Source organism: Ascidiella aspersa, chromosome 9 (assembly GCF_963924565.1).
Source record: "Ascidiella aspersa chromosome 9, kaAscAspe10.2, whole genome shotgun sequence".
NCBI classification, from domain to species: domain Eukaryota; kingdom Metazoa; phylum Chordata; class Ascidiacea; order Phlebobranchia; family Ascidiidae; genus Ascidiella; species Ascidiella aspersa.
The window spans coordinates 23,878,763-23,896,011 of NC_139455.1; the positions used below are offsets into that span (position 1 = coordinate 23,878,763).

Sequence of the window (17,249 nt, forward strand, 5' to 3'; positions counted from 1 at the left end):
TTCGCATTTATGTTTTTCAAAAATAATGAAAAGCTTTCTTATTTTTTTAAAAACATATGGGTGTAATTATTTTTTTCCTATAAAACAGTATATAATAATGAAAAAAGTATATATATACTTGTCCTAACTTGCGTTATAAAAAAATAACAAAAAATAACAAAACAAAAAACACAACGTTGTCGCTTACGTGAAACGTTGTAATTTTCATAATAATTTTTAATTCATATTTCAAACGAGAACCAACCAACAAACTAAAGTTTAATCGAGGATTACTTAAAACGAAATTTAAGGCTTAAAGATGTCTTCTTCAAGATTGCCGAAGAGCTTCTTGACAAGCCCGTACCCATTCAACCCGGTGCCTCCCCTCCACATGGATTCCGTACCTCTACCTTGTTGGATGAAACGGTTGTCCGGAGGTGGTAGTTTTCACATTCTCGCTCTGATAAACAGTAAACGGTACCTTAAAGCATTAACATGGGTATAACCTTTGGTTGATTTTAATACCAATAATTTTAATCTGAGTTTATTGCCTAGAAAAAAAAAAAAAAAAATACTTTAGGTGAGCTTGTCCGATCGAGGAAGTTAAGAAACTTCGAGCTTCGTTTTGTACTTAGATGGGCGATTAGTTCCAAAGATTGGTGGTAAAAAGACTTCTGATGAATATACACAGTTCATCTTAAGTTGGATTTCAAATTCAAGAATTTTCCCAAAACGACTTCTAACCGGTTGACGACATGAAGTTCATCGCAGCCTACAAATAGTTAGAACAGTGGTCGGCAAACTGTGGGCCACGGCCCAAATGTGGGCCGCAGAGCCATTTTTCGTGGGCCGCAAGTTACTTTTGAATAGCTTAGTGTTATCATGTAGTTGTGGGCCGCGTGATAGGCCTACATTCATTGCACTTTGTTTTAAAACTACATGTGGTTTAGAACTTTTATATCGTCTCAGCGTGGTTCTGACCCACGTGCCAAAGAAGTGGTCCCGAGTACCTGCCGAACTATATTTTTGGCCAACTTTAACTATACGTAAACGCAAAAATTTTCAACATTTTCTTTAGATTAAAACACAGTTCGGAATAAGATCAAAATAGGACTAATACTTAATAGTCGTAAAAACGTTTAAATCGAAATAAATAAATCCGTCTGGATAAGAGCTAAATGGTAAGAATCAGGCCTAAACAACACTTTACCTAACCCCAAACCCCACCCCTAAATATTTTTGAAACTCCCGTAATAATTTCAACCCTAACCCATTTTCTGCCCCACTAATTAACCTACAATAACCCCAATCAGGACCAAAAATCCGTTGCCAAAACAAGCGGCGCCAGAGGCGTTATTTTGGCCATTTAGGCCTTATTCGGGTACGATTTTCATCTTATTCTGTACTGACAGTAATATGCGTGTTTGGCTTTATTATGTCGTTGGTTTTATTACTATGGTTTTATAAATTTTTCTGCTTTAGGTTTTGTTGCTTTGTCTTATTGTGTTTTCCCAAATATAAATACCTTGTAGTAAAATACAATTAGAGCTTCATTGTGTTATTAATTTCCGGGTAATTTTCGTAGTTAACACCGTTATTAAAATCGTCGGCGGTATTTGTGAATAGCAATTATATAATAAAGTGTTGATTGAAATTACGATGTAAAAGTGATTAAACTTATAAGAAACAATGGTCTTGTGAAAAAAGAATCCTACCACTTTTATTTAAAGCAACAAAACGAGCTGACAAAATTGTACCACCTCCACCACAAACAAAAGGTTTAAATATTTACCTGTTATACCTACCTACTAAATAAATGTACCGGCACATACAAGTTGTAAATCTGTGTTGGAATTACCGTCTGAACTATTTGCAGGAAACAAGAGGCTGTTTGTGACTGCCTGTTCATTTTTTAGTGTTTTTTAACCTTTAATTTGTGAAAAATATAGACTATCGTTATTGTATAGAGATAATAAAACGTGTTTTTTACATTTAGGCAACTTCTTATTCGGTACCAAAATGTATCTATATTTGCGTATTACGCGGAAAGTTTTCCGAAAATAAAAATTATCGTGAAAAAAATCCCCCTACTCCGCTTTGTAACTCGGACCCTACCTTTGTGGTGGCACCTGTTCCCTGTTGGAGACAGGTTTAATAAAGGGCTTGGCTCAGACCATCACTAACCGTGTTGTGGTATTTCCGGCCCTTTTCTTCAGTTGGATGAATCGAGCCAAAACGATTACTACAACTTACATTCTATCAGCTAAGTTCCGCAGGCGAAGAAAAAAAAGTAAGTTTACGGTCTTTAGTTAGTTAAAAAAACGCACTTTGTTTTGCAACAAACTGCAGGTAACTGAATGTTAAGATTTGTTTGTTATTATCTTGGCCTGAATTGTTCAAATGGTTTGCTTTAATAAATTAATCACAATTTACCAAACTCATTAAAGCAAAACATTTTAGTTAATTTTTGCTACACTTTCGACCAACAAACGAAAGTTTTTTCATACAGTTTATAACCTTAATTTAACATAGAGGTTTTGCATTACAACAAGCTAAAACACCCGACTGGTGGCATTTGGGCGCAGATAATTGCCCCCGTTGAGAGCTTCACTGAACGGGAATGTATTTGGCAACACGGTTAAGTGCTTACTGTCAATTTGTAGCATCAAGTTTTGGCGGTGAAATAATCTGCACGCAGAAGAAAAGCTGACATTGTCAGAATGAACAATAAATAAAATTAACAACTGATAAATATTGAAAAAAATTCCCGGGGATTTTTTCGGGGAAATCCCCGGGGATTTTTTTTCAAAAATGAAAAAAAAAAATAGAAAAACTTTAAAGTCGTTTTTTGGCCTTATTTTAGGTGTTAAGGGGCTGAAACTTTACCATGTTGTTTGTACGCCCAAGGCGCGTCTACACACCAAGTTTCACCCAAATCGGAGATGGTCGGTTTTTAAAAAATACCAAAAATTGCGTTTTTTTGGATAATTTTTATAAAAAATGTCCATTTTCTCGTTAATTATAAAGAATTGGACTATATAAGTATCACCGTTGGATTCATATTGTCCTAACGCATCTTCTGTGAAAATTTCAGCAAAATCGGAGCAGGTCGAAAAAAATTCGAAAAAAATCGCTGGTATATGCACGTCGAAATTGGCCAATTTTGCCGATTTAGCCCTATGTTATAAAATAGGTAATAGTGATAATGTGAAATGCGCTATAATAAATAGTCAAGCGTTATATCAAACAGAAAAACTCGTTCTTATAAATATTTGTAGGCTGCGATAAGCTTCATGTCGTCAATCTGTTATTTAGAAGTCGTTTTGGGAAAATTGTTGATTTTAAAATCCAACTTAAGATGAACTGTGTATATTCACCAGAAGTATTTTAACCACCAATCTTTAGAATCCACAAACGCTACTGTTTTTGAGAAAATGACTTGAAAATGAATAAATGATAATTTGCGGTTTCTCCAAGTGCGTTTGGACAAACTGCGAATATTTCGGCTAAAAATTTTTTTTTTTTTTTTTTGTTTATAACAAAATTTTATTTTTCTAATATATTTGTTGTAACTTTTTTAAATTAAGTTCGTTTTCGAGAAGATAGTCTTAAGTATTTTTAGCCGAGTTTTTTGGTGAGTTGTTATCTGTAGGCGCGATGTTTGTAACTTTAGTATAATAGTATTCTGCCACATTTAGAAAAATACGTTGTCGTTTATTTTCATTGGCAACGTAGGAGAAGTAGTAATTAACAACAATCAACTTGCAACCAACAAGCTATAATGACAACTGACTTCCGAGCAGTCTTCTTCCAACCGCCCATCGAAGTTCTTCTCAAACCAAGCACGAAGTTGCTTAACTTCTTAAATGGGACAAGCTCACCCAAGGCTTAGGGCTTGACGATTTGGCTGGCGTAAACGTCAAGCAGCACTTCGCCAATCTTGAAGAAGACATCCTCAAAACTTAAATTTCGTTTTAAGTAATCCTCGATTAAACTTTCGTTTGTTGGTTGGCGACAAATAGCTTAGTTTCTTTGTGAGAACCAGACAGTGAAAAATCAAAATTGTTTATTTTCGTTTCTATTGTTTTTCACATTTACATTTTTGCTGAAACCGCTATCACAGTTTGACGTCGCCAACCAACAAACGAAAGTTTAATCGAGGATTACTTGAAACGAAATTTAAGTTTTAAGGATGTCTTCTTCAAGATTGGCGAAGTGCTGCTTGACGTTTACGCCAGCCAAATCGTCGAGCCCTAAGCCTTGGGTGAGCTTGTCCCATTTAGGAAGTTAAGCAACTTCGAGCTTGGTTTGAGAAGAACTTCGATGGGCGGTTGGAAGAAGACTGCTTGTAAGTGAGGTGTCATTATAGCTAGTTGGTTGGTTGCAAGTTGATTGTTGTTAATTACTACTTCTCCTACACTGAAAATAATCGACAACGTCTTTTTCTAAATGTGGCAGAATACTATTATACTAAAGTTACAAACATCGCGCCTACAGATAACAACTCACCAAAAAACTCGGCTAAAAATACTTAAGACTATCTTCTCGAAAACGAACTTAATTTTAAAAAGTTACAACAAATATATTAGAAAATTAAAATTTTGTTTTATACAAAAAAAAAAAAAAAAAAAAAAAAAAAAAAAAAAAAAAAAAAAAAAAAAAAATTTTTTTTAGCCGAAATATTCGCAGTTTGTCCAAACGCACTTGGAGAAACCGCAAATTATCATTTATTCATTCTGAAGTCATTTTCTCAAAAACAGTAGCGTTTGTGGATTCTAAAGATTGGTGGTTAAAATACTTCTGAAGTTGGATTTTATAATCAACAATTTTCCAAAACGACTTCTAAATAACAGATTGACGACATGAAGCTTATCGCAGCCTACAAATAGTTATTAGAACGAGTTTTTCTGTTTGATATAACGCTTGACTATTTATTATAGCGCATTTCACATCATCAGTATTCCCTATTTTATAACATAGGGCTAAATCGGCAAAATTGGCCAATTTCGACGCTCACATACCAGCGATTTTTTTCAAATTTTTTTCGACCTGCTCCGATTTTGCTGAAATTTTCACAGAAGATGCATTAGGACAATATGAATCCAACGGTGATACTTATATAGTCCAATTCTTTATAATTAACGAGAAAATGGACATTTTTTATAAAAATTATCCAAAAAAATGCGATTTTTGGTATTTTTTAAAAACCAACCATCTCCGATTGGGTGAAACTTGGTGTGTAGACGCGCCTTGGGCGTAGAAACAACATGGTAAAGTTTCAGCCCCCTAACACCTAAAATAAGGCCAAAAAACGACTTTAAAGTTTTTTTGATTTTTTTTCAATTTTGCGAATTTTTGAAAAAAAATCACCGGGAATTTTTTTCAATATTTATCAGTTGTTAATTTTATGTATTGTTCATTCTGACAATGTCAGATATTCTTCTGCGTGCAGATTATTTTACCGCCAAAACTTGATGCTACCAATTGACAGTAAGCACTTAAAATACATTCCCATCCAGTGAAGCTCTTAACGGGAGCAATTAGCTGCGCCCAAAAGCCACAAGTCGGGTGTTATTAGCTTGTTGTAATGCAAAACCTCTATGTTAAATTAAGGTTATAAACTGTATGAAAAAACTTTCGTTTGTTGGTCGAAAGTGTAGCAAAAGTAACTAAAATGTTTTGCTTTAATCAGTTTGGTAAATTGTAATTAATTTACTAAAGCAAACCATTTGAAAAATTCAGGCCAAGATAATAACAAACAAATCTCAACATATAGTTACCTGCAGTTTGTTGAAAAACAAAGTGCGTTTTTTTAAATAACTAAAGAACGTAAACTTTTTTTTTTCTTAGGGTCCGAGTTGCGAAGCGGAGTGGGGCATTTTTTTTCACGATAATTTTAATTTTTGGAAAAGTAGCCAACTTTTAGTGTAATACGCAAATATCGATATATATTTTGTTTTCTTCGCCTACGACAATTGGTATTCCTAGGCGGTCACCCATCCAAGTACTAACCAATCCCGACGTTGCTTAACTTCTGAGATGGGGTGCATTCTACCTGGTACCGAACAAGAAGTTATCAAAATGTAGAAAAACACGTTTTTGTTAACTCTATACAATAACGACAGTCTAGATTTTTTTAAATTAAAGGTTAAAAACACTAAAAAATGAACAGGCAGTCAGCTGTTTTCTTCAAATAGTTTAGACGGTAATTCCAAGTTTCGTCATTCTACAAAGTTTCACAATTTGTATGCGCTGGTAGGTTTATTTAGTAGGTAGGTATAAGATCTAAATGTTCAAACCTTTTGTTTGTGGTGGAGGTGGTACAATTTTGACAGCTCGCTTTGTTACTGTAAAATAAAAGTAATAGGATTCTAGACCAGCGCCCTTTTTTCACAAGACAAGACCATTGTGTTTTTATAAGTTTAATCACTTTTACATCGTAATTTCAATCAACACTTTATTATATAATTGCTATTCACAAATACCGCCGACGATTTTAATAACGGTGTTAACAACGAAAATTACCCGGAAATTAATAACACAATGAAGCTCTAATTGTATTTTACTACAATGTATTTATATTTGGGAAAACACAATAAGACAAAGCAACAAAACCTAAAGCAGAAAAATTTATAAAACCATAGTAATAAAACCAACGACATAATAAAGCCAAACACGCATATTACTGTCCAGTACAGAATAAGATCAAAATCGTACCCGAATAAGGCCTAAATGGCCAAAATAACGCCTCTGGCGCCGGTTGTTTTGGCAACGGATTTTTGGTCCTGTTTGGGGTTATTGTAGGTTAATTAGTGGGTTAGAAAATGGTTTAGGGTTGAGATTATTACGGGAGTTTGAAAAATACTTAGAGGTTTGGGGTTAGGTAAAGTGTTGTTTAGATCTGATTCTTACCATTTAGCTCTTATCCAGACGGATTTATTTATTTATTTCGTATAGTTAAAGTTGGTCAAAAATATAGTTCGACAGGTCTTCAGGACCACATTTGGCACGTGGGTCAGAACCACGCTGAGACAATATAAAAGTTCTAAACCACATGAACTTTTAAAACAAAGTGCAATGAATGTAGGGCTATCACGCGGCCCACAACTACATGATAACACTCAGCTATTCAAAAGTAACTTGAGGCCCACGAAAAATGGCTCTGCGACCCACATTTGGGCCGTGGCCCACAGTTTGCTGACCACTGCTCTTACACCATCAATTCCTCCCCAGCAAAAATCACGTATTTTATGTTTATAAAAAAATTCCTATAATTGTGGGGCTTTAGAGTATTCCTGAAATACTGTAAAGCCGCACAATTAAAGTCGGGCCTTCTGAAGCATTACTCCGTAACACTTTTTACTTGCGGCAAACTGACAAGGTTTAAACGTTTTGGCGGCACACTTACATACACACTAAAAACTTTAAGGCGGCCGAGAACGAATTAATATACAATATCAATCATTAGAGTTAAATAATCTTTTTGTTGTGTATAAGTGAAAGAAAAAACTGTCTTCTTTCATCCACTCTTTCTCCCCAAATCCTTTCTAGAACAAACTTCCCCCCCTTAGGCTTCCTTCCCTTTGAGAACCACTGACCTATAGGTGGTTTTGAAATGCTTATGAAATATATACATTCTCTTCGTCAGGCATTCTTGTTTCATTTAGCATCCTCTACTATGTGGGATTATCGTTTACCTTTATTTTTGTTACGAAAGACTTTGATGACATAAACCCGCTATACAGTGACTTTTTAGTTTTTAGTTTTTTGTAGTCGGTTGGAGTCGTGACGATTTTCGTTGTACCCGCGCAAAGCATTACCATTATAAAGACAGCAAGATTTTTATTGTATTGGACTTATTTGTGCAAGAGGTGAATGAAGACGGAATAAATAATTTATCTCATCACGGTCCACCATATTATACAAGAGGTTTTACCAAGCTACACACAGGAGACTATATGAGTGCTAAAATAGTAAAGGTTTTATTTGGTATTTTTAAAACTATAACCGATCAAAGTTCTTGGGAGTGTTGAACATACTAAGGCTTAACCCTGTGGTTCCCAACTAGAACAACACAATCAACTCTATACAAGTTCAAAAATATCCGATGGATTGTACTCTAATCATGCACAAAGAGTAATATCAAAGGGCTTACCAATAACAGCAAAATCAAACTCCCCAGGATTCCAAAATATTTCGCGGCACCCTTGAGTATTATAAATGGCACCCCAGGATGCCGCGGCACCCGGTTGAGAACCACTGACGTGAAGCTTGTTTGACGTGAAGCTGACGTGAAGCTTGTTTAAATGAACTACAGTAGTCCTTGTTCTCACGGGCTTGTCTGCGGCTAGGAGAGATTAAACAAGTTAATTCTGGACGAGCTATTGCTTGCATTGTCAACACCACACGTAACGCAAGGTCAACATCTCGAGTTTTATAGTTCAACCGTGAGCGATGCGCAATGAGGCGCAGAAAGTTAGCCTTAAAAAGTATTAGTTTGAAATGTTTGGCTAGGCTCAATGATCTTATACGAATATATAATTTTCATTTTATTTTTTATTAAATCAATGATTTAAGACAGCAAAATGTCACCACCACACATAACACCGGAAAGAACTTTACAACTGCGGAATAAAAGACACAGGTATGTTGGGTTTAGTGCTTGTTGGTTAGGGCAGTGTTTCTCAACCTTTTTTCCGTCGAGCCAAATACTAAGCGTAAGGATTACATCGAAGCCTTGACGACACCAACTCTCTTCACTGAACCGTTCGTGAGCGAAAAAATAGAAAGTTAGCATTAATCAGTGCGAATTAAGGGAATATTAGACAAGTCTTCGTATCGATTCTGCTAAATATTTTTTAAATTCGTACATTTTTTCACGTGTAATAATGTCGCCCAGAGTCCTGGAGATGTCTAGGGTTAAACAGGAGAATCGGACAATATCCGATATTATCGAACATCCTTATTCTCACCCAAGCCACCGAAAGTAATGAATGAGTTTTAAATGCAGTCAGCATTTCAGATTTAAACGGATGCGAACGCTTCTTGGACGGCCCCCATTTTCATAATCCATTTGAAGCGATTCCTTAGCCCTTAACTAAGTTAAATTTGTCGCAAAACGTTAAGCCAAATGTCAACGTGATCTTATCCTGCAGACAAGTTTGTCTTATCGTTTGTGGACAGATGTGTGCTTCTCATAGCGTCAGCAAAATAGCAACTGGCTCAACTCACACGAGCCCAGAAATAGCTGGCCAAGGCAAGTAAAGAAAAACGCCAAAGCGCCTATGGAAATGCTTAAAACGTTCAGTTCGGAAAAGGTCGGTATCATTTATCGTCGTTCAAGGTTGACGAAGAGTAGAATAAAAATGTTGTTCGTGTTCTTTCTTATCGCCGCCGTGTCGGGTAAGTTTTTAAAACTATCGTTGAAAGTTTTTCATTTTTTGAAAAAAATTTTAAAATTATAGAATTATCATAGAAGTTATCCGATTATCTCCAAAAAAAATCTCTCATAACAATCATTTCAGGCTCGGTGTACATTTTTTATATAATGGAAGTTATCGTCGGCCAAAGGGTTTAATATTTCAGCTTTTTTGCCAGCAGTAAATCAGGTAGTGTCTGATTAAACCTCTGTCAAATACGGTAGTTTAAAAACATGTTATTGGCACACTGAAAGCCATCGTGCAAATGTCTTCTGTTCATAACTTAAATGTAAAAATCATATGATTTGACGCCTATATATATGCGAAAAAAAGAATGTTAAGGCACCGCTAATGTAAGTTTATTTGAGCAACGTCTTGTGTAAAGTGACATAATTCAAGAACCTCAAACAGAAAGGCCACCGTTTAAACAGAATATCTGTAAAATTTTACTCACATTAAATTACTCAAATTTAAACTTAGAACCTAATTGCGACCTCGATTAATTTTGTTGCGAACTGAATTTTTGTCCCACAAAGCGCCAAAATGTTGTTTTAAGTCCTACGCCAAACGTATGCACTATACATAGACCACAAAGAATATTCACGTGGTAAATCAGCTAGATCGGTAATATTTCACGTCACATAACGTAACTGATGTGGTGTTGGGCAACTATTCAACGCAAAAGATCTTTAGAGAAGGAATATGTAGTCGGGATTCAAAGATTTTCAGCCCCTTAAGGCGTAGGCGGAATAGCAAGATGACAAATCTTGAAAGTTATAGCAAGATACTAACAGACCTATTTTTTTTAGCCGACATCCCCTTTCATCCCTTAAACGCCCCTTTCATGCCGGCAGAGGAACGCATCATCGGAGGTCAAGAAGCAACACCTCATTCTCACCCATGGCAGGTAAAACCACCAAAAATACGGCCCCTGGGTCCGATGGGGTTAATGTTCCGGCTTTAGACCTATTATCATTTCAAGCTAATATACACCTGATTGGTAGTTTACCGAAATGTTTGTCTGTTACCTGTAACAACTATATTTTTATGAAATTTTATAACTTTACGACGGTTTATAAACCTCATTACATGTTTGGCAGAAAATTGATTCATGACATTTCCCTTGTTTAATAATAATCACGCCAATAAATTATTCCTCTTCCCCGATGGAGCCGGACTGTGTGAATGCTCGTCAACCAACAACCCTTAAACCTTAAACTATCCTTTGATGCCAGTGGAAAAACGTATCATCGGAGGTCAAGAAGCAACCCCTAACTCCCACCCTTGGCAGGTTATATCACAAAACTACGGCCCGTGGGCAGGGTCAGGTTACGTGTTCTATAGGCTTAAGGCTCTTTACTAGAGAAGGGAATAATTTAAAACGATTTATTTATCTACTTAACACAAGGCAAATATTGACTCGACTCAGTCATTCGTTTTTAAGCAAAAACTCTACTGTACTGGTACTGTACTGGTACTGTACTGGTACTGTACTGGTACTGTACTGGTACTGTACTGGTACTGTACTGGTACTGTACTGGTACTGTACTGGTACTGTACTGGTACTGTACTGGTACTGTACTGGTACTGTACTGGTACTGTACTGGTACTGTACTGGTACTGTACTGGTACTGTACTGGTACTGTACTGGTACTGTACTGGTACTGTACTGGTACTGTACTGGTACTGTACTGGTACTGTACTGGTACTGTACTGGTACTGTACTGGTACTGTACTGGTACTGTACTGGTACTGTACTGGTACTGTACTGGTACTGTACTGGTACTGTACTGGTACTGTACTGGTACGGTATCAATATCAGCCTTACAAAATCTAACCTTCAAAAATTGGGAAGGTCTAAGGCTATAGCCTTAGTATACAGCTTAATGGTTAATCCGGTACTACCGTCCGATAAGGTATTTTTTTCGGCTTACGGCCTAGTTATATGCAAGCTTAAATACGGGTATTGGCCGTTTATCTAAATGTTTGTGGGTTGCATAATTTAAATAAATACATTTTTGTAAAATTTTAAACTTTAACGACAGTTCATAAAGCTCAGTCATTACATATTATTTGGTAAAAATTGATTTATGACATTTCCCTCGTTTAATAATAACCACGTCAATAAATTATTCCTCTTCCCCGATGGAGCCCGGCTGTGCGAATGCTCGTCAACCAAAAAATACAATTTTCTAACAATTCCACTTGTTTTCAGTTTTTGAATAAGGCAAAAACGGCTGTCAACTAAGACACGTTAAAAAAGTTCGTCAATAAAATTTCTATCAGGCACGTATGTGACGTCTTTTGCGGAATATTTCGTGCTGTTTCTGGTTCACAAAATGTTTAAGAGTCGGCATTAAAAAAAATAATTTGAGCTTTTACTTTCTAAAAAGGCCTAAAAATGTATTACATATTCATTTGTGTTTTTCACAAAAAAAAAACACAGAATCACATAGAATTAAACGAATTCTTTTATCGAAGGGTATATAGCTTATATATGTTTTTCTGCCCAAAACAAAACTAAATACTTTCATGAAACGTGCGCCTGAAAAAACTTCGCGACCTTCCCTTTAAAAGTTGCAGCTTTAGCACAACTTAATTTTTCTGCCACACTGTGCTACCTTCCACGCAGGTCTCGTTACAGCGGTTTGGAAGCCACTTCTGCGGCGGATCCCTCATCAGCCCTAATTACGTCATGACAGCTGCCCATTGTCTCGTTTACCAAAGGTCGGCGAAAAATTTTGAACTCGAAAATAATTTTTGCTTAGTTATAGCCCTGTAACTGAAAGATACATTTTACCAATTCCGTTTGTCATTAACCTCATTTTTTGGCTATTAACCTACGTTTTGTTTGTAAATTAACTTGTACAAACTTTATTGTGTTCATGATGCAAAAAATGCACAACAAAACAAACAAACATTTTAAACGGTCTTTACCGGCAATAAGGTTTCAAAGTTAAAAAAGACTTAAAATTTTTTTTGGTAATTAATCATTTTCGGTCAATATGTCGTTGACTGATAGAATTGATGGTTACTTACTGGCATATACTACGCCAATTTATTTGACGAAATAATTGTGGCCAATAAAAAGGCGTTTTCGTCCTGAGAAAAAGAATCCCTTTACAGTTGTAGCCGTTTGTTGTTTTGTCTACTTGTTGTGTGATTTCTTTTGTTTTTACGAAGTTTTAACTTTTTAGCGTCACGGCCAACCTTGGGGCCCACAATTGGCGCGTTCCAGAAGAATCTATCGGCGTCACTGCTCAGATCCAACACGAAAACTACGATGGAAATACATTTGATTACGATTACGGAATCGTTAAACTTGAATACGGAGCTAACATACAAAGTAATAATGTAAGAACATTCTATTGGAAGCCGATTGGCGTTTTTTCAATTATATGAAAACAATTTTCATATGAAAATCAATAAAATAATATATTGTGCTAAAATTTCTAACAGCGTAAAAAACAACAACAAGTAAAGAGTAAAGCGACGGACAGAAGATCCAATGTTTTGTTCAAGATCTTGTGCAAAAACTGCGATCTAGCCCTTCTGAACTCGATAAATAACTCCTGAGGGCCAGACCACAGTTGTTATACAAATATACACGCATGTTTATGTATCTTTCATTCAATAAATGTGGGACCGTAGATCCCCTTCAATATAAAGTAAGTTTGACCAACTGCTGCATCGCTCCTCTCCGAGCCTTTGCAGCTCAGCTGGTAGAGCAATGGTCCCGGCTTGATCGGAGGTCGTGAGTTCGAACCTCACTACAGGCTAGTCGTTTTTCTAGCCTATCTTGCTTGCCTAATTGACCGGCTTATTCGAATAGACTGTCACAGACTTTCGGGGTTCGTAAGAAACATTAAGAGTTATAACATCTCAAATACACAGTTGATGTATGGTGTTTTCGAGCAAATAAAAACATTTACATTCAATTTACAGATTTCTCTCATTGATTTGGCCGAAAGTGGCGTTGAGTATCCTGTTGGAACACAAGCCATTACTTCTGGATGGGGTTACATCATTCGTTTTCCTGGTAACATTTTCAGTATTGCTAATCGGTATTTCTTGACTGAAACATTCATACACTCAACGTACAACTGCAATCTAGCTCTTTAAAACTAACCAACGATAACACTCACATATCAAAGTACAAAGCAAGCAATCATGCTATGGTTGTTTCTCGACCTTAGTTTGGCCGAGGCTGTAAATTCGAACCTCACAGCAGGCTATTTTTTTTCAGCCTGGGCCTTTTTGATCCATTTATTTCATTCAGTTAAACTGAAGGCTTCAGACCTATCGAAACTTAAACTCAAATAAGTGGATTTAAAGGTATTGGACCTCAAACAATTGAGGGCACGCACGGTTAGAGCGTTTATTTAGACAATATTGTTACGTATGCTGGTGAACATAAAATAACAAATAAATACGTTAAAATGTTTCACAGTTTTATAAACATGAAAAAATTGTCAATATTCTTGAATTCAAGTATTATAGATATATAAAAAGTACTTAATTGTAAATTGCTATAGTCTCGTGTTCTTTTATAGCGTTTGGAGATTGTAGTAGGACGTAGTAAGAGTGTGAGATACCATACAGAAGTAGGTAGAACTTTAAACGTTTCAGAAATCCCTTTTTTATTTTCAGCCTTGAGATATTAGAAACGTTTAAAATGATATTTACCGGTACTTCCATATTGCTTTTTTAAAGACAAATCAACATGCGCCATAATGGCTGGCATCGCTAATTGGCTATTGCCTTTTCTGTGAAAATAAACGCGTCAATTTACATTTACAGTCCTCACTTTTTAAATGTTTAACTTCCTTGTTTTACAGCCACAATTCCTGATAATTTGCAAGAGGCCACAATTCCTCTTGTGAGTGTCGAAGACTGTCAAAAATACTGGGGATCACAAATCGTTATCACCAACCGAATTCAGTGTGCAGCAGGGAATGGGGGTGCTACATCTTGCATGGTAAGAAACCAAACTGGAGAAGTTTTTGTTTTTGGAAATTTCGACACAATATTACATTAGCGATGTCCTGTTCTTGATATTTCCCTTCGAACCTAATAACAGATGCTTTGGGGAAAAATCAGTTCAGCCACCTTTCCGTTCCGACCTGTTTTGTTTCTTTAACTCACTGGTTCCAAACATATTTAAGCTTACTAGTTACGACCAGAGATGGCTCAATTACATTAATTCAGTTCAATTACAATTACTTCCTTAAATGTTTCAATTACATTACAATTACATTAAAACCTGTAATTAATTACTTCAATTACAATTACAAATTACAATTGATCGAACTCTGGTTACGCCACGCTGCACCCTTATTAGTATTTTCGCTGTACTCATAAACTGTACAGAGAGTAAAAAAATCTTGGATTTGTTGCACTCGCAACCGTACATAAAAAAATTGTGTAAAGAACCTTACCAATAGAACAACAAATGGATTCCAAAATGATTTAAATATCTCTCGCCACCCTTAAGTGTTAAAAACGGCATCACGGTGTGCCGCGGCATCCCGGTTGTGAATTAACCTTTAATTGTAACGTTGTCAAGTCATTCGTAAAATAACTTTCAAGTTAAGTGTTTTTGAATAAATAACAAGTCAAGTCCAAGTCCAAGTCAAGTCCTAGTCAAGTCAGGATTAGAGAAAATCAATTGCTAGACAAGTTTTTTTAGTAAACTCGTCCTTTTGGTAAATAGGTGAATTGGTCCGATAACTCAACTAAACAAAAAAATGATATTGCTCACTAAAAACATTTCTTTCAACCCAAGTTAGTTCTTCGAATGACTTAAGTCAAGTCAAGTAATTTTAAAATGGCGACTTAAGTACCTAAAATCATTACACTATTGGGTTAGTATTCTAGCTAGCGGAAAAAGACATGAATTAAATTCGACATTTTAAGATAAAGACATTTGAATGCCTCGATAGCATCTTACATTGTTACAATTATGCAGAATAAAAATAAAATTACTTTTAGTAAAACATTTATTGCTGTATCGCAGTAGTAAATATTGTACGAGTGATATATTTTGTGGGGGGCAGAAGAAAAGAGTTATTTGGATTTTATTTTTTTTAATTACTTACAGTGGCAAATGTGTTATTTTCGGATTGTATGTTGCAATAAAATAAACACAAATGTTATAGTATTTGTTCCACTTGAGCTTCAGATCGCATTTTTTTACAAAAATAAAAAATGAACAGTTTCTGCATTACAACGCCATGGTGCCATGTTACAAATGGTTATTATTTGAAATCTGAACAGGTCTTCAATCAACAACACTGATTGACCTCTTTTTTTCAAATACATTTTTCTTATAGAATAAAAATAAACGTTTGATATTTTTTGCTCCACTTAATAGGGCGACTCGGGCGGTCCATTAATTGTTCCTGACCAAACCGCCGCTTCCGGGTTCCGGCTTATCGGGGCCGTTTCCTGGGGAAGCGGATCCTGCTCCAACACCGCTCCGTCCGGTTACGCAAAGATCAGCGCAGTTCGCGACTGGATCTATGGAAAAACTGGCCTCTGAGTGTTTAACGTGCACCAAATGGCATCATTTGTAATTCGGGGCGTAATTGCTGCGTGAGTTAATAAAATAAGAATGGCCAGTGTTGTGGTGGTTATGTGGCGTTGGGATAAATAAAGGCAAATTCGACATATTTTTCATGTTAAATTGCAAATCTAAATGTGTCCATGCAAGTAATCCAGTAGGTCCGATTTGCGACACTTTGGCATTTATGTTACTTGTAATAAGTAATTATTGTGTAAACTTGTTTAATTTAAACTAAGTAATTAGATTTTTAAAGAAAAAAAATCCTAATATCACAACACCACTCAACCTTGGAAAAATTTCAAATTTCTATCAAAAACATTTGCGATACAAATTACCACAAATTCTGGCTTGATCCAGTTTAGCATAGCCCTAATGAATGGCTGTTAACAAATTCCACGTAAATTTATGTTTTTTAATAAATTAAAAATCAGAAAAATTGTAAAACTATTCTAAAAATTTAAAATTCACTCGAAAACGTTTGTTCTTCGATTTACTCCTGGATAGAACCAGTTTAAAGTACGCCTAACAATTTGCTTTTGAAAATTGCGGCTAATTTCACTTGAAAAGTGTTTTTGTTTGAAAAAAATTAAAATTACAAATCTACAAGACCACACATCACACACATCCTTCCTTCCTAGCTAAAACTAGTTATTAAGTGTTGCAATAAGTTGTAATTGATAATGTCGGTAAAAACCTATTGAAAAAAATATTTAGAAGAATTAAAAAAAGCAATGCAAGACTACACAACCTTGATATATTTTTTAATTTCACTCAAAACATTGTTTGCTCTTACTTGTCCTACATTTCCGCAAAATAAATAATGTTGAATTTAATCGGATAAAAATGTGTAAGAAAGAGAAAGGACAAGAGGTAGCTTTGCCATTTTTCAAAATTTCCCAATAAACATTTGTGTTCTAATTTGACACAAATAGGTTGTGCAAAAATCGAAACAGTGATTTCTTTAGAAAATATCTACTTCAAGTGATGTCTCCCACCAAGTTAAGTGTTTGTAGGTTATTCTTTGTATTTAACTCACCCAGAAAATAGTTTCTAAACAATCGAGTGTAGCTAATATCCTAAGGCTAAATCATATTTTATCTTATTAACAAAAACATTACATTAACATACTTCAAATATAATAATATTTCGTATTTCAATATAGTTATAACGCTGTAGTGGGTTAGGGTGGTGTCTATGATTAGGACCATAATTACCCGATACCATTATATTTGGTTTCTATTGAAAGTGCCTTAACATCAATCCCACACAATTACATAACACAGTTC

At 35.5% G+C, this 17,249-nt stretch overlaps 1 protein-coding gene across 1 annotated transcript; it reads left to right on the plus strand.

Moving 5' to 3' along the window:
* Nucleotides 1-298: 298 nt before the first annotated feature.
* Nucleotides 299-15,939, plus strand: LOC146133730 (chymotrypsin B-like). The gene is made up of 7 exons (XM_083397835.1): nt 299-449; nt 10,208-10,305; nt 12,031-12,125; nt 12,596-12,752; nt 13,344-13,437; nt 14,237-14,376; nt 15,772-15,939. Exons 1-7 carry the CDS (start codon nt 299-301, stop codon nt 15,937-15,939), a joined length of 903 nt encoding a protein of 300 aa, XP_083253961.1.
* Nucleotides 15,940-17,249: the final 1,310 nt, after the last annotated feature.